Source organism: Equus asinus, chromosome 2 (genome assembly GCF_041296235.1).
Source record: "Equus asinus isolate D_3611 breed Donkey chromosome 2, EquAss-T2T_v2, whole genome shotgun sequence".
NCBI lineage: Eukaryota > Metazoa > Chordata > Mammalia > Perissodactyla > Equidae > Equus > Equus asinus.
The window spans coordinates 168,065,492-168,083,004 of NC_091791.1; the positions used below are offsets into that span (position 1 = coordinate 168,065,492).

Genomic DNA, 17,513 nt, shown 5'->3' on the forward strand with positions numbered 1-17,513 from the left:
CTTGAAGTATATGGATAATGAGGCAAACCTACTATTTTGACAGAGCAATGACTTCTGTAAACTTTTTACTTATAAATCAAATTTATTGATGCATAACATAAAATGTGCCCATTTAAGTGAATAGTTTGTTGAGTTTTAATGAATGTATTCACCTATATAACCACCACCACAATCAAGATATAGAATATTTCTATCATCACAAAATGATCCCTCACGCTCCTCTGCAGTCAATTCTACCCTCACCCACCCACCCACAGCTCCAGGCAGTCACAGATATGTTTTCCGCCATTATAGATTAGTTTTACGGTCTAGACCTTCATTAAATGGAATTGGATTATGTGTTCTTCGGGGTCTGGCTTCTTTCAGGCAGCATAGTGTTTTGGGGATTCACCCATGTTGTCGTGTGTATCAGTAGCCCATTTCTTTTCATTGCTGAGTAATATTCCATTGTGTGAATATGCTAGAATTTGTCTAGTCACACACTGATGAATATATAAGCTGTTTCCAGCTTGGTCCTATTATGAATAAAGCTGCTGTAAACACTCATGTACAACTCTTTTTGTGGACATATATTTTCATTTCTCTTGAATAAACACCTTGGAGCGGAAGTGCTTAGTCGTATGGTAAGTGTACATTTAATTTTATAGAAATCTAGCAAGTGATTGTACCATTCTACATTCCTACCAGCAATTTGTGGAAGTTCTAGTTAATTCACACACTCACCAATACTTGGTATTGTCAATCAATTAATTTCAGCAATTCCAGTAGACATGTAGTGGTGTATGATTGTGGTTTTACTTTGAATTTCCTTGAGGACTAATGATTTTGAGCATCTCTTCATGTGATTGTTGGCTATTCCTTCTGGTATCTCCTTTTGTGAAATGTCTGCTCAAAACACTTGCCCGTTTTCATTGGGTTGTTTTGCTTTTGATTATTGATTGCAAGAAGAGTCATTTGCATATTCTAGAGACAAATCCTTTGTCAGATATATATATTGTGATTATTTTTCTTCCAGTCTGTATTTTCCTTTTAATTTTTCTAGTAGTGTCTTTCAAAGAGCAGAAGGTTTTTAACTGATGAAGACCTATTTATCACATTTTTCTTTTATGACTAGCATTTTTTGTGTTCTGTCCAGGAAAACTTTGCCTACTCCCAAGGTTTTCTTTTGTGCTTTCTTCTAGAAAAATTAAAGTTTTAGCTTATAAGTTTAGAATTATGATCTATTCTAAGTTAATTTTTGTATATAGTACAAGCTAAGGATTGGGGATCAAATTTTTCTATAGGGATATCCAGTTATTCCAGCATCATTTGTTGAAAGATTTTTCTTTCCCATTGAATTCCCTTGGCACTTTTATTGAAATAAATTCGTCAACTGTGTGTGAATTTACTTCTGGATATTATTCTGTTCCCTTGATCTAAATGTCTATTCTTATACCAGCACCACACTATCTTGATTATGGTTGCCTTACAGTAAGTCTTAAAATCAGGTCCTGTAAGTCCTCCAACTTTGTTCTTCTTTTTCAAAAAGTGTTTTGTCTATTCTAGGTTTTTTACATTTTTTATATGTGTATTAATTACTTGTCAATTTCTACAAAAATGCTAGATTTTTATGAGATTGCTATCAATCAGTTTGAGAAGAATCAACATCTGAACAATATTGAGTCTTACAATCCATGAACATGGTATATCTCTCCATTAAATTAGGCCTTTAAATTTTTCTCTCAGTAATGTTTTGTAGCTTTCAGTGTACTAGTCTCACACATATTTTGCTAAATTTACCCCTAAGTGTTTCTTGTTTTTGATGCTCTTGTAAATGGTATTCTTTTCATTTTCCAATTGTTCATGGTTAGTGTATAGAAATGTAGTTTATTTTTCCATATTGACCTTGTATCTTGCAACCTTGCTAAATTTACATATTAGTATTAGTAGAATTTTTTGTATATTCCTCAGAACCTTCTTTTTCTCCCCAGCTTTATTGCAATATAACTGATATATAACATTGTGTATATGTACAACATAATAATTTGATATATGTACATACTACAGAATAATTACTACAATAAAGTTAAATACAGCCATCACCTCACATAGTTAAATGTGTGTGTGTGTGTGTGTGTGTGTTTGCTGAGGTTTTTTTCCAGTTTTATTGACATACAGCACTCCACAAGTTTAAGGTGTTCAGCATAATGACTCGACTCACATATATTGTGAAATGATTACTACAATAGGTTTAGTTGACATCTATTATCTCATTTAGATACAAAAAAAGAAAAGAAAATGCTTTTTTCTTTGTGATGAGAACTCTCAGGATTTACTCTCTTAACAATTTTCAAATATACCACACAGCAACTGTAGTCATCATGTTTTATATTACATGCCCAGTATTTATTTATCTTATAACTGGAAGTTTGTACGTTTTGACCACCTTCATCCAATTCTCACCCCTGACCCCTGCCTCTGATAACCATAAATCTGGTCTCTTTTTCTATGAGTTTGGTTTTGGGGCAGTTTTCTGGAGTCCACATATAAGTGAAATCATACAGTATTTGTTTTTCTCTGATTTATTTCACTTAGCACAATGCACTCAGAATCCATCCATGTTATCAAAAATGGCAGGATTTCCATCCTTTTTAGGGCTCAATAGTATTCTGTTGTGTATATAACACATTTTCTTTATCCATTCATCTATAGATGGAGACTTAAATTGTTCCCATGTCTTGGCTATTGTACATAATGCTGCTATGAATATGTGGGTGCAGATATCTTGTCCACATAGTGTTTTCATTTCCTTCAGACATATTCTCAGAAGTGAAATTGCTATCATATGGTAGTTCTATTTTCAATTTTTTGAGGAACCTAAATAATATTTTCTATAGAGGTTATACAAGGGTGTACAAGGGTGCAAATACTGGGAGATATGGTTCATTTGGGGCCACCAAAAAAACAGTCTACCATAGGATAGTTATTTTTTCTTTCCAAATATCCAGTAGCTATATATTTGTCATCACCTCTAACTGTATTGATTGTTTTAACGTAACCAAAAGTTTGTTTACAATAGTATCCAACATATGTGATCGATAGGTCATACCCCTAATTATTACTAAATCTGTATGATTAAAATCATTTCAGGCTATGGTATCTTTCCCAAGCTATACTTTGTTATTCAAAAAGCACTCTGTAGTTTGGGAGGCTTTGTAGGGGTTCAAATATACCCAACTCCCAACTTTCTGAGCAGCAATTTTCTCTTTGGCGGAGAACTTCACCTCACCTATCTTGAGGAATGCTTTCAGCTTCAAGAAACAGAACACCCAAATAACAGTCAGAGTCTAGATGATAAAGATCTTTAATTATCTTACACAACAAAGTCTAGAGAGAGGTGGTTTCAAGTTTGGTGCAGCAGTCCAATGAATCAAGTATTCAGGGTTTTTCTATCTTTCTATACATCTTCAGCCTGTTAGCTTTTCATCTTTAGACATGTCCCCCTCATGGTCACAAGATGCTCCTCACAGAACTCCACTTAAGGAAGAGAAAAGGGAGAAGTAGAGTCTCCTCTTTAAGTCTTGTCTTTTTATTTGGGAAGGAAATTTTTCCTAGAAGCTGCCTTTCCTCAATTTCTGTCAGACTGTAGACTACCCTTAACTTTCACTGGATCTGCGATTACAGTATTATCTAGTAATAAGAATCGAGTATCACTGGACAGAAAAAACCCACGCTACGCACAGTGAAGACTGTCCGGAGGCTATTTTTTAACTCACCAAAACAGACGAGAATAGCACCTTTAGAGAACCGAGGAAAACTCTCCAGGATTATGCAGCCACTCACTACCGCCGCTTACTTGGTCTTAACTTCAACCTCCCGAAAACACTCCCTGTGCGTTCTCCTTAATGCGACCCTTTGCGTCTTCCTACCCACTTCAAATATGGCCGCCAAGCCCCAGTCTCCTTTACCACCTGATCTTGGCGACAGCTCTGGCTTCATGCCCGTTTCCAAAAGGGCCTCCTCCCGCGGGACTGCAGTTCTGAGTGCGCAGGCGCGAAAGCAAGTCCTCTTCCGGGCAAAATGGCGGTGGTATTGATGTGCGGACGCCGGGAGCTTCTGCGCCTGCTACGGCCGCAGGGTCAGGTAAGGATGCCCCGGGTCTCAGCGCCGGCAAACTGCCCTGTCCCTGTGACCCGAGCTAGGGACAACTCCAGCTGGGGGCATGCGAAGACGCTGACCTGCTCACCGGCACCTGCTTCTCGTGACCTCGGGTCGCCTGAGGACGCGAGAGGGTTTCGTCCTCGACCCCGCAGGCTCAGCGGCCCCATGCAGTTGTCTCTTCCCGAAAACAAGTGTCACCGCTGCCAAGGAAACCTCGGCCTCGACCTCTGGTCCCCGGGGTGGGGCTGCGGTAGCTGAGATCGCCAGCTGCATGCCTTCGGGCCAGCGCGGAAAGTAGCAGTGTCCTCTGCGGTAGTGGGCTGCCTGCTTCCTGGGGGGCGAGCATCATGGGCGACTTCTGCTCCCGGTAAAAGGTTCCATCCTCCTTTCAGTTCCACCGCGTCGCAGGGCCGTCGCAGTGGCCCCGGAGACCGCTGACCGCTGGGCTCCTGTTCCCCGCCGGCCGGTGCTGCGGGCGCCCGCACTATGTCCTCCTCGCGGCCTCCGGCCCCCGTGGCCTCAGTACCTCTGCCGTCTGGTTCACAGAAGCCCAGGTAAGAGGCGTTTGGTCCCTGCAGCTTTAGGAGTGGCGCTTCTTGGTTAATTTGTTTTTATTTTGTTATGACCAGAGGGAAGGGCAATGTGGGGCAGAGTTCTTGTCCACAGTCCACACAGCCCCCCGGAATGGTGGTATCTCTGCTTGGGATAGACTTTTTACATCAGTTGGGAAAATGATTGAGTACAGCAGGAGAGATTTACCTTCCATACAAGGCACTGTTTGCAGTGGTGGTAAGCCACCGATGGTCATAGGAAATGATTCCAGGTGTGTGTGTATGAGAAAAATTACAACCTGCATGTCATATGCATGATTTCATAGATATTAATATGTATGAGGATGTGACCAAGTAGCTATTTAGGTTTTAAAAACTAAGTTCTAAAGAAAAATTGTAAGTATAATAGTTTCGGTATGTACAAAATTGTGCCAGTGATGCTCAGATGACTGAAGTTTAGAAAACACTGATACAGGAAATAAACTTCCCAGCGTAAAGGGAAGTCATGAAATCTTACATTAAGTAACTTATTTTCCTGCATAGAAGGGAAAGTAAAATGTCTTTTTTTAAGCTTTGAATTCTGTGGACACTGTAGATTAACTTGGGAGAAAAAGTAGGAGTCAAAGAGAACAACCCAGTTTTGGTTATCATAAGGGGACCCTTGATTTCTGTACGTCCCTCCTACTGAATATTACACATGGCTTCCTTTTGCACAGGTTCAGGTTCCTCCAGTCATTCCTGCAACTCCCTCCCCTCCAGCGGTGACTGAGGTGGCTTCTGGAGAGACTGCAGATGTAGTTCAAGCTGCTGCAGAACAGAGCTTCGCTGAACTGGGGCTGGGGTCATACACCCCAGTGGGACTGATCCAGAACTTACTAGAATTTATGCATGTTAACCTCGGCTTACCTTGGTGGGGAGCCATTGCTGCATGTAAGGGGAATACCTCCTGGACAAGGGTAGAGGAGACGGGGACTTAGAGATGGAACTCTAAAGATAGTGGTGCTGGGAGTGGATCGAGGAAACAGTTGCGGAAGTTCAGGGGTCAGAAAAGTAGATGATTCAAATGAGGGGGATAGAGGCTCACGATAGTTAGATGTACTCTACTTATATTTCCTAAAGAGCAGTATAAAACCACTAGATCATTTGGGATTCAAGACGTATAGATGTTTGAATGTGAGCATAGAGTTCAAGTGAGGGGACGTCGTTAACAGTGAAGAGGCTGCCCTGGTCTAGGAGAGTAGAAGGCCGCGTCAGGCACTTAAACCCCAAAATGGGGAAGACACTCACACTGCCCCTCTTGTAGGCTGTCACTAGGCTTTAAATTCTGTTTCGTCCTCCACCTTGCTCCAGTGATCATCCTTTCTCTCACCTGTGTCCTCAGCTTCTCCCTCCTTACTGCCCTACTCTGAACATAGAAACATGCTCAAGCATACCATGTGTTTCTTGGAGGAAAGTTGCTTTCCTTCATCCTTAGTTCACCTTTAACTACTACCCTCTCTCTCTCTCCTTCCTTTCATAGCTGTTATTTAAAAGAGTATTCTGCATCCAGTGGGCTTCTTTCTTTTTACTCTTTGATCCTCAACAATCTGACTTATACTAATACAACCTCATTCTAACTGCCAGTGACATCATTGCTAAATCCACTTTTCTTTTTATACCTGACTTTTCTATATTAGGCTCTTTAGACCTTGAAGTCTATCCCTTGGCTGTTGTGAGTCTTTCCTGATGTTCTTCCTGACCACACCTTCCCATCTCCATTGCCCAATACTCTGCCTACCCCTTTAGTTCTGCTATTCTGGGTTCTGTCCGTAGCTTCCTTCTCTTTCCACTCCACATCATCCATCATACTGTTGATAAAGCCTAAGTCTGTGTCTCCCCCCAGTCTCTTCTCAGCCCAGACCCACTTGTTTGTCTACAGATACCATAAACTAAATATTTGCTGGAATGATCAGGAAGTAGGAAGTGTAAGAAAAGAAATAGGAAGGAGCTAAAGCAGTAGGCCACCAGATTACCTCCTACTCCAGGGATTTCTAGGACAGTGGCTTTCAAGCTGGGAGCTGCAGAGTTCTATAAAGGTGCCTCTGAGAAAAGCAAAGGCCAGAGCTTGAACAGCCTATAGCCAGATTACCCCCTCAGCCAGGGCAGCTTGACTTCATCTGTTATGTATATTGGTACTACACTTAGAGTTGGGGAGGGCGCGGGAATGAGTCCCATTGATAATAGAAAGTTTAGAAACTATTGATTAGAAAAGTGTCCTCTGTCACCGTTTTGTTCGAGGAAACAAACAGGATTCCTGGTCATGTGCTTAGAGAAGTTAATGCCAGAACTTTAGTGATGTCAAAGCAGAGCCTTGAAGGAACTAAGTCATACCCCTGCCCTTTGTTTTGGGCCCCTTGGGCATGAATCACAGTGTGGAAAAGACTAGAATAAGACAGACCCTTTCAGTGAGGACCTAGACACCCTCAGCCTGGCTGCAGAACTGCTTTCACTTCACTCCAGTCCTAGTATGTGTTTTCCAGGTACAGTCCTTGCCCGCTGCCTGGTGTTTCCTCTCATCGTGAAGGGCCAACGAGAGGCAGCCAAGATCCACAACCACCTGCCAGAGATCCAGAAGTTTTCCACTCGGATCAGAGAGGCCAAGTTGGCAGGAGACCATGCTGAGTGTGAGTCAGTTGCAGAATGAGCGTGGGAGAGGACCACATTTGCACTTTTCCTGACATTCTGCTGAGGGAAACAAACAACCTAAATCAGGAGTTGCTGCAGTTGGGCAAGTTCTAAAGATTTACCTGCTTCTTGGGCCAAATGTTTCCACTGACTGGCCGGGGTCAGTTAGAAATTTCATGGGCCAGGTGATGAGGATGGTCACCTCCACCAACATAACTTGTCAGCCTAACCATTAACTTCCCGTCACTTCACAGTTTACAAGGCCTCCTCGGAGATGACACTTTACCAGAAAAAGCATGATGTTAAACTCTTTAGACCTCTCATTCTACCTCTGACTCAGGTAAGCAAAAGCATTTCCCATTTATTCCATCCTGAACCAATCGAATTTCCTCCTCTGTGTTGCCATGCCCTAGATCCCCAAAAAAACCAGGTGGTAGTGATATTATACATGGTTTTCAATACCATGTATAGGAAAATGAAAGCGTCCCCTCTGCTAAAGGGTCCTGACACTGTTTATCCTGTGTAATAGGCCCCGATCTTCATCTCCTTCTTCATTGCTTTGAGAGAAATGGCCAACCTTCCTGTGCCCAGCCTGCAGACAGGTGGCCTCTGGTGGTTCCAAGATCTCACCCTATCTGACCCCACCTACGTATTACCACTGGTAGTCACTGCTACAATGTGGGGTGTCCTTGAGGTAAGCCCGGGTTGGCCAAGTGCCAGGCCTGCACAATGGGGAGCGGGGGTAAAGTAGTTGCGCCAAATGGTCATTCTTCACTTCCTGGAGAAATAGAGTTGATAGGTAAGAAATTTGAGTCAGATTCACTAAAATTGACCTGCATTTGCTATTGTCCCTCTGCTTTTTTTTTTTTTTTTTTTTTGGCAGTTAGGTGCTGAGACTGGTATGCAAAGTTCTGATGTTCAGTGGATGAGAAATGTTATCAGATTGATGCCCCTGGCAGTCCTGCCCATAACTATCCATTTCCCCTCGGTAGGTAGTGGCTTAGGGGCTGGCTCCAAGTCCTTCCACTGGCCTACCCATCTCCCAGCGAGCTGACCAGGGATGCAGCTTCTGAGGACCTTCTCTTCCTTCTCTCCAGGCGGTGTTCATGTATTGGCTCTCCTCCAATATGTTCTCCCTGGGCCAGGTGGCTTGCCTCCGGATCCCAGCTGTACGCACTGTGCTTAAAATCCCCCAGCGTGTTGTGCATGACTCTGACAAATTACTTCCACGGGAAGGCTTCTTCAAGAGCTTCAAAAGAGGTAAGGGCCTGTCCTCTGCGAAACAGGACCAGGGGACAGTGACCTAAAAACAGGTACAGGACTGACTGTCTTACTCTTTACACAGGCTGGAAGAATGCTGAAATGGCACATCAGCTACAAGAGCGGGAGCGACGCATGCAGAATCACCTGGAGCTAGCAGCCAGGGGTAAATAACCCTTTCAGGCTAAGTTCTGTCATTTGTTTCTTCCTTCCCTTTGTTCATCTAGATTTGTTTTCTCCTCTTCCCTCAGGTCCCTTACGACAGACCTTTACCCACAACCCCCTGGTACAGCCTGGCAAGAATCACCCTCCCAACACCCCTAACAGCAGCAGCACCAAACCAAAGTCAAAGCAGCCCTGGCGTGACACGCTTGGCTGAATTCTGTTCCCTGGTCTTACTGGCAGGAACTCTCTCTCTCTTCAAAGACTCAACCTCACAACAAGAGTTGACACTGGGTCCTTGCCCCAGACCTAGAAACCGTGGGACGTGGAAATGTTCCTTTTTAAAAGTGGATTCCACTACAGACTCTTAGACCTAAGTGTAAAAAGCACTGGGAAGCCAAGTGATCTTCCCATCTAGAGTTAGTAAACTTCTGTACTACATGCTGCTTCCTGATACTTATTAAACAGGGAAATGGATTGTGTGCTTCAGAAAAATGAGGAGTAGGTTGAGTGGTGATTGCTCTTGCTGGACCATGCTCTTAGCAAGTTTTGCAGTGGTGTATCCATGGCATTAAGAGCTTAGGCCCCATTGCATAGATGTGTTCCGTCCACATTTGCATTGCAGTCATAGAGGTGTGCCTCCTAAATTCAGATTGTATCTAAATAGAATAACCACATTTGTTTACCCCAAGATTACCTATAAAATATCCTTCAAGTAGTAGATTCTTAGTAGTAATTTAAAAGAATGGAAGTTGGTACACTTTTTATCTAATGCCCTAACATTTTGCTGTAGCGGTTTAGGTGTTCTCTTGGGTAGAGATTGGTTGCATCAGCCTTCAGCTACTGGCTTAAGAGGGAAGAAATACTTGGATACTTTCAAGCATAAGATTGTTTTTCGTCTTCCTACCAGGTTAATAGAAGCTGTCCCAGAGATACTATATAAAATGAAGCCACTCAAAGCTTAGGAACATAATCCTTTTATTGTCCAACACCTGTGACAGTTGCATGTCTCTCTAAAGGAGACGGAAGTTTGGAGCATTATTGGCCCTTTTAAAGGAAAAGAGGAGTGGGTAGGCACATCCAGAGGTGAGTGAATATCTTAACACATGGGAATGTGCTATTAGAACAACCAAGCCCACACCTGACATGCTCCCCACCATAGTCTGCTTTATTGTCCCTTTAAAAAAATCTGGAACAATATGTAGCAAAACAAATAAATTACTTTCCATCTCTCAAAAAGCAAGTTCAAAGTTGTTGAAGCTGCCTAGACCAGACTTCTGGAAAGGTGCCTTCAAAGAAGTGAGCTTTCCTTTTCAGCTTCCTTGGCTCCAGCCAGTAGGAGAAAGAGGCCCCTGGCTTTCCACAGCTCAGGATTCCAGGAGGTATTTAGTTAGACTTGGGATCTTGTTGTTTGGGCATCTCTCGTCCATCTTCCAAATCCATCTCTGCAGCAACTGACAAACATAGGACCTGGAGGTACCATGTGGTGGATGCTATAAAGAGAACTTTGAGTCAAAACTGAGAAAAGTTCAGCTGGGCTGAGTTCCAGTGGCACTGAATTGGGCTGAGCCTGAGGGGACAGTTCAGTTAAGCCTCAGGGTTAACAACAGGAAGGGGCTATGGCAAGGGTCACTTGGGAGACTAGATTTGAGAAAAAAGTGGGGGGAGGGGGAAGTAGGCTGTACAATAGCTGAGCCAACTTGAAGATCCAGGGCTTACCCACAATCCTTCGGAGGCAACGAGGTCGTTTGTGTTCTGGCACTCTGACAATGAGGAAGTAAAAGGGCAAGCCTGAGAGGGCAATGCCAATGCCGATGAGGGAGTTGATGGTATCACTGTAAAGTGGAACAGCCACCAGGAAGATGGTGCAGAGGCAGAAGACAATGGGGAAGAGAAGGCTGAGCTAAGAGCACAGAGAAAACGGCTGGAGGTTAGACAGCTCTGGACTAACAGCCAAAATCACCCCACCTGTGAAGATCAGCGCGCTGAGCCTTCTTTCCATCCCTTCATCTCAACACTACCACCACCAAGTCCTAGGTAAAGGTTTCTGAATAAACTGTCTTGTAAGAATCCCCTGGAGCAGACGGAGCAGAGGTATGGTGGAGGTGAGTTACCTTGAGGGGACGAGGTCGATCTGGCTCCTTCCAGCGCAGATAAAGCTGACCCACAATAGAGAGCCCCACAAAGAACCAGTAGCTGAAGCTGTAATAGTTAATGAGCTGGAAGATGTCCTCCACACACAAGTAGATCAGTGCCATGATACCCTGTAAGCACAAGCGCAGGTGAGCTCTGCTCAGAGTGTTACCCAAGGCACTTTTCCCCCTTTATCTCCCACAAATCCATCCCCTTCTTAAGTCCTCAACATCTGTCTATCTGTCCTTTTCTGTCCCCCCTCCTTTAGCTCCCGAGTTTCAATACCTCATTCCTTTTCTGTTAAGTCAGTAGCCTCTCAATTGATTTTTCAGCCCATTCTTCAAACCTTTGCCAAGTTAACTCTGTAAAGCACAGCTCAAAACAGTTGCTCAAAAATTTTTTGCCTAAGAGCCTCCCCATAAAGGCTCCAAGCTGCATTTCCAGCTTTTATCTCCTACTAGCAAATTCCACACTGCCGTATCTCAGAACTTTGTGATGCTGTTTCTCTTGACCTAAAACCCATCTCTACCGTTTGCAGCCCTAACCTTAAAAATCCACTTTCAAATGCACTTTCTCCAAGAAGTCTTTCCTCATTCACCCTCTACCCCCATGGAAGTGATCATTTCTTCCATTAAACACTCCATCACTCTCTCATGGCAGTCATTACAGTGTATCCCATGTACTTATACCTCATCCTAGACCAAAGGAGGTTACCATTCCTTAGAGAAGACGGGTTCTCTCTCAGGAACCACCGCAGCAGTTAGCACAGTGCCTTGCCCACAATGGCTGTTCCGTCACTAGTTTTTCTTTTAGAATCTCTTAGAACTTTCGGGAAGCTAGAACAGTTGCATCTACTGTTACTCAAGTTGCCCCCACAATCTGGCTTTCAGCCCCATCCTTGAGATCACTTACATTGAAAAGCAGAGCTGGCACCGGTGTGAACCGCTCAACCTGAATCATGCAGATGGCGTCAGGGAGATGGCCTTCTCTTGAGCCCACAAAGAAAAGTCTATTGGGAGGAAGAAAGGAGAGGCTGAGAAACTTGTGGGATGTTAGGTGTGGCCTGGCTCATGTGCCACACAGCCCTCTCTGCCATCCCCTCCTCCAGAAGAGTTTGAATAATATGGAATGGAGTTCAAATTGAGATTAGTAAGAACTAGAGGCTGCTAATGGAAACGAGCAAAGAGGTTGTGAATATCATCTGGGGAGCACAGTGACTAACATCTGAGCCCTGGAAGCCCTCTCCTTTCCTGCCACAGTTCTTCACAACACCCCCTAGGAAAAGATGCCACTCGTACCTAGAAGCAGCCACAATGGAGGCATTGAGACCACCAAAGCAGGACAATGCAACTGCCAGTGGAATTGTCCAGTTGAATATTCCAAAAATCTGGTCCGCAAAAGTCTAAGGGAAAGGAATGGAAAAGAGTCATTACCAGGACCTAAAAGAGATGAAAGGCATGGACAGGCATGCCCCCAGATACCCACTACTAGGAACCCAACCCCCTTCCACAATGAGGGTAACAGGACCTTTTTGCAAGCCCAGTATCCTAAGTAAACTCTTTCAAGGACTACCCCCTTCTGGGACTTTGAAGAGCTGTAATACACCCAGAAGCCGACACACACACCCTCAGCCTTCTGCTAGTGAAAATCCTTTACCACAGCAACAGCATCACTGGCCAGGATGTCCCTCATGTCTAGCACGGTGTAATAGGCCACGTTGGTCAAGATGTAGATGATGGTGACAATGGGCATGGAAATGCCGATGGAGAGGGGCAGATTCCTACAACCAAAAAGAATAATAGATACATTAATCATACAGTCACATCCCCATGTTGCCTTTGATCCTTAGACTCTGTCCCACCAGGGCTGGGGTCTCCTGTGGCATTTCTCCAGTGTCTTTGCCTTTGAAGTTGCCTAGGATAGTGGCTTAAACTCTGAACTGTTAAGAACTAAAGAGCATCAAGGGAAAGGAATATCACAATCAGAGAAAGGGCTATGCAGGAGAAATAAAAGGATTAACAAAGAACTATGTCTACAGCAAAATAATAGTACAGGAAGATGGGAGGTTTTTGGTTTTGTTTTTTACATCCAAAGGTCTCTTGGTGTCAGGATTCCTTCTCTAAGATTGTCAACATCAGAAAATTTGTCTTAAGGTTGAGAAATAGAAGAAATATGGAGGCAAATTGTGAAATCTAACATCACCAGAGAATAAGATAGACCCTCGGTAGGAAGCGCAGTGTGTATATCTAAACAAGCAACTTGGGAAAGGTGTCCACCTCACCCCTTACTCAGTTTGAGAACCCTGGGTGCCAGCCTAACCAGTGGCCAAGAGAAAGATGCAAAGACCTCTCAAGGTCCCTGTAGCCCAATAAAGCCACGGTCTCTATAAACATTTTTCACAGTGTGGGGGAGGGTGGGGTGGAGGGAAAGAAAAGAAGGGAAGAGGCAAATACTCTGGAGTCATTCAGCTTCTGTCCAGTAGGTGGAAGCACCACCCAGGCCTCCATCCTGCTTCTGTTATGTGCTCCCAGGGTTGCAACACTGGACGTGTACTTTGTTTCTCAAAGCCAAAAGGAGTTTATTATTATTCTTTTGACCTAAAAATTTAGAGAAATTCCACTCCCTGGTAAATCTTAGTTCCCAGAATCATTGAATTTTAGAGCCAGGAAAGTCTCTAGAGATCACATATTTCAACCCCCTCAATTACAGATAAGGAAGCAGGCGGAGATGGTGGGGACTCCCTAATGATCATCCAACTAGTGGAAAGACAGGCTCCAGGCCCTTGACTCCCTATGCAGCGCTCTTTTCTCTCTGCATGACTACAGGGTAATTTAGAGTAACAATGGTGGGGCAATACCCTTGACTGACAGAAACAATACCACTACATCAGTATGAGTCTGAGAAACAAGGAAGGGATCAGAAGAGAAACGGGAAGGTTTCTAGGAATCTCTGACCTTAAGTTATCCATGTGGGGATGAGAGTGGATGAAAGATCTATCAAGGAAAATCTATAAAGCAGTATACGTGAGCACATGGTACAACCTGCTTTAATTAATGCATGAAGGAATAAATGTGCAAAGGGATTTTTTTAAAAATTTCTTTTTAGGGGCCAGCCCGGTGGCACAGCGGTTGGGTGCGCACGTTCCGTTTCGGCAGCCCGGGGTTCGCCAGTTTGGATCCTGGGTGCGGACATGGCACCACTTGGCAAGCCATGCTGTGGTAGGCGTTCCACATGTAAAGTGGAGGAAGATGGGCAGGGATGTTAGCTCAGGGCCAGTCTTCCTCAGCAAAAAGAGGAGGATTGGCTGCAGTTACCTCAGGGCTAATCTTCCTCAAAAAAAAAAAATTCTTTTTAAAACATACACAAGAAAGTTCACATCTCAGCTCTGTTACCACAATCATGGACAAGCTACTTCTCTGGGCCTCAGGCCTCCAATCTATTAAAATGGAGCTGATAAAAATCTACCTCGGCGATTGGGGTATGCTGTCTGACACACAGAAGGAGCTCAATAAATGATAGCTATCATTATTGCCATGGAAAGTTGATGGTGAGGTACCTACCTCTCAGGATTCTTGATCTCTTCAGTGACATAGTTGAGGGTGTCCCAGCCCGAGTAGGAGAACAGAGCTGAGTACAGTCCCAGGGCAATGTCACCCACTGCAAATGAGGAGCCCTCAAAGGAATTCTCAAAGTGAGTTGAGGTTCCTGGATCCCAGAGAACATGGAAAGGCAGAAGGATTAGTGGCCTACCTCCCAACTTCAAGGGAATCCAGTAAAGGAGCAGAAGAATACAGCACTGAAGCAGGTAAGTGGCTTAGACCACCTTTGGCAGCAAGGGTACTGGTGAAGGACAGGGAACAGAAGAGAAATGCCTACAGCAATGGGCCGGAATGCAGGGTGCATCACAGGGATCTTGATGGGAAGGCCCGGGGTGGTCTTCTAGGAGCAGAGAGGCTGGAGAACAGGGTGAAGTGGTCCTGTCCTGCCCTGTAAGCTGCCGACTCCTGCCCCCTTTCTATCACCAGACAGAGCTGATACAGGGCAGAGGAAGGGCAGGACGCAGCAAGCCCAGGTCAGCAGAGTGGTTGTCGGGTAGGGGTTCATACCTGGAACCTGGAGATGAGTGGGTACAAGGAGCTCATTTCTGCCCTTGCCCACTCCCAAGGGGAGAATAATCATAACCACAGTCTTGGGCTCAACAATCTGCAAAAGCTGGCTTCCAGGGCATGACTGTCAGCTCTTTTGCCGAGATCAGCCTCCTCTGGGAGACAGCATGCATAGAAGTTAAAGGACAGGCTTTGGGGTCAGTCTGCCTGGGTACAAATTTCAGCTCCACTACTTACTAGCTAGGGACTTAAGCAAGATAATTCTGCAGCCTCAGTTTCCTCATCTATGAAATCGGAATAATAATAGTACCTACCAAATGAGATCGTGCACAAAAGGCACTTAGAGGAGTGTGGCTCATAGAAAATACTTAACAAGTATTAGTTGCTATTAATATTATTTCTTACCCTGGCCAAGTCTAACAATGCCTGCGATGATGATGGCGATCAGAGCCAATACTTTAGCATAGGTGAAAATATCTTGTACCAGGGTTCCCCACTTGACATAGGCACAGTTAATGAAGGTTAAGAGACCTGCAAGAAAAATAATACCGATTGGTGACTGACCCTACCATCCAGAGGGCCGTAGATTCCCAAGCAATTTTTCCAGTAGCAGTCACCAAAATAGACCCTTTGGCCAAAGACAGAAGTGTCTGGGCTCTGACCTGTTCTACAATGGAAACCTCTGCCCAGAATGTCGATGCCACCATCATTCAAAGGCACTTGCTGAGCAGCTGTGTACATAGCACCAAGCACAAACAGAAACACACACACGCCCTCAGCACTTAGACAGGAGACACAAAACAAAGTGACTGTGGACTTGCTTACATACAAAATGCTCACAGCAGGGGCAGGCAACCGGTATCCGTACAGGACTAATGATGTGTTCCGGCTGCTGGCTCTGAAAAGTCATGGTCTCTCCACCCCCTACCCACTGTGATGGGCTCCAGGGACCCAGCACTCTGACGCTGTGGTAACCTTGACGAGTCCTGTTGTGACTTATCCAATGTCTGGGCCAGCAGGTCAGGACGTGTGGCCAAGGATTAGGATAGGTGCCAGACTTCCTGCTACTGCCTGCCAGCTCAGCTGCTTGTTTTCATGCTTGGAAAGATTCTTGGAGCCGAGGTTCCTATAAAATGGGGACAGGACGTTTTTCCCGACTACCCAACGCAAAAGTAAGAGCTGCAAACATTCCTCCAGTCCTTCTACCCCAGGGTGGAGGCCATTCCTTCACCTGGCCGAGCTACAGTAAAGGTCACAGATCGCCCTTAGGGCCAGGATTCTTAACCTAGGACTTCCACAATGCCTGAAATTCTTTGCAAAGTGTTATGTACATGTGTCCAAAGTATATTCATTTTTGTAAGAAAAACCTCCATAACTTTCATCAGAATCTCAGAGAAAGCCATCACCCCCAAAAAAGTTACAATCAGCTACTTCAGAAGAAGAAATTCAAGAAGGGAAGCCCACACATGCTGTGAGGTTGACCAACAGCCCCAGGATGTGGTGGGGAAGAAAGTCAAAAGAAACAATTCTGAAACTCAGCAGAATGTTCCTCAGTCCCCCAGCAACCTCTTAAACAGGCAGGGAGGCACCCACCCCACACCTTCCCCACTGCGGCAGTGAATCGCTTCACTGCTCTCTCCTTCCCAGCTCAGCAACTGGAGGGCTCCAAAGGCAAGGTCAGAGTCAGCCTGCCTGACCAGGGCAGAGTGAGGCCCAGTGCTGGGCTTGCCTGCTTCAGGCCACCAGCACAGTCAGGAAGTACTCCCTGTCTACTCAGAATGGCTGTCCCATCTTCTGTCTCTCTCTCCCCCTCACTTAAGCCTCTCCTAGTCTACTTGCTGCCCAAGTTCTTTTCTGTTCTTTCAGAAACAGGGCATTCCTGTCCCATACAAACATTTGCCTTTCTGCCTAACACACAAGACAATAAACACGAACCTTACTACAGGGCTGGGCAAAAATGCACCCTAACTCCAGGCCTCCCCAGTGCTAAGTTAATCATTAAAGACACAAGTGGGCAGTCTCCACAAGCACCCCACAAAATGGCCAAAGTGCTTGTATCTCGCCCTCCACAATCTTTCAGATGTGTTGATGCCCTTCAGCCAGTCACCCAGCCTTGTCTCCCCACTGGCCTTCTGCCTCCAGCCACTCAGCAGCCCTCAGGCCACTTCCCTTCCACCTCTACCCTCGAGCCTGCTGCTGGCTTACAAATGTAACACAAGCTGCCTTCGCAACTAGAAACACCAGGGACTCCTAATGCTGCCATATTCACAAGGGAATGGGACCCCTAATTAAAATTCATGGTTAGCCCTCAGGGCAACCACGGGTCACAACACCAAACTGGGGTGGGCTCAAGGAACTGCTTGTGGTTTATTGTCAGGCTGCAGCGTGTGCCACAAGGTTCTGTTCTCAGCTCTGTCCAGGGATGTGGACGGGGAAAAGCCAACTCATCATGCTTTACAACAACAAATTCTGAAATGAAAATACATGGATTATTTAC

The 17,513-nt window shown here is 44.9% G+C and overlaps 2 protein-coding genes across 8 annotated transcripts in view; one reads left to right on the top strand and one right to left on the bottom strand.

Annotated features, from left to right (window-relative positions):
• Positions 1-3,981: 3,981 nt before the first annotated feature.
• Positions 3,982-9,218, top strand: OXA1L (OXA1L mitochondrial inner membrane protein). Its single transcript, XM_014856346.3, has 10 exons — positions 3,982-4,122; positions 4,533-4,694; positions 5,408-5,621; positions 7,211-7,354; positions 7,610-7,695; positions 7,885-8,049; positions 8,239-8,343; positions 8,453-8,615; positions 8,701-8,781; positions 8,867-9,218. Exons 1-10 carry the CDS (start codon positions 4,060-4,062, stop codon positions 8,992-8,994), a joined length of 1,311 nt encoding a protein of 436 aa, XP_014711832.2. The 5' UTR covers positions 3,982-4,059; the 3' UTR covers positions 8,995-9,218.
• A 518-nt stretch (positions 9,219-9,736) lies between these two features.
• The window catches only part of SLC7A7 (solute carrier family 7 member 7), a 32,454-nt gene continuing 24,677 nt past the window's right edge, over positions 9,737-17,513 (bottom strand). For all 7 annotated transcript variants that reach the window (XM_070504037.1, XM_070504036.1, XM_070504035.1 and 4 more), the window contains 8 exons: positions 15,422-15,547; positions 14,471-14,615; positions 12,567-12,690; positions 12,209-12,312; positions 11,823-11,919; positions 10,892-11,041; positions 10,497-10,680; positions 9,737-10,270 (listed from right to left, as the gene is read on the bottom strand). In XM_070504037.1, coding sequence (XP_070360138.1) covers positions 10,164-10,270; positions 10,497-10,680; positions 10,892-11,041; positions 11,823-11,919; positions 12,209-12,312; positions 12,567-12,690; positions 14,471-14,615; positions 15,422-15,547 — 1,037 coding nt within the window. In that variant the 3' untranslated portion in view covers positions 9,737-10,163. The remainder of the gene's footprint in view (positions 10,271-10,496; positions 10,681-10,891; positions 11,042-11,822; positions 11,920-12,208; positions 12,313-12,566; positions 12,691-14,470; positions 14,616-15,421; positions 15,548-17,513) is intronic.

Coding starts and splice junctions, on each gene's coding strand:
- OXA1L (XM_014856346.3), top strand. CDS start 4,060: ATGGCGGTGGTATTGATGTGCGGACGCCGGGAGCTTCTGCGCCTGCTA. Junction 8,050..8,238: donor CAATGTGGGGTGTCCTTGAG/GTAAGCCCGGGT, acceptor TTTTTTTGGCAG/TTAGGTGCTGAGACTGGTAT. Junction 8,344..8,452: donor TAACTATCCATTTCCCCTCG/GTAGGTAGTGGC, acceptor CCTTCTCTCCAG/GCGGTGTTCATGTATTGGCT.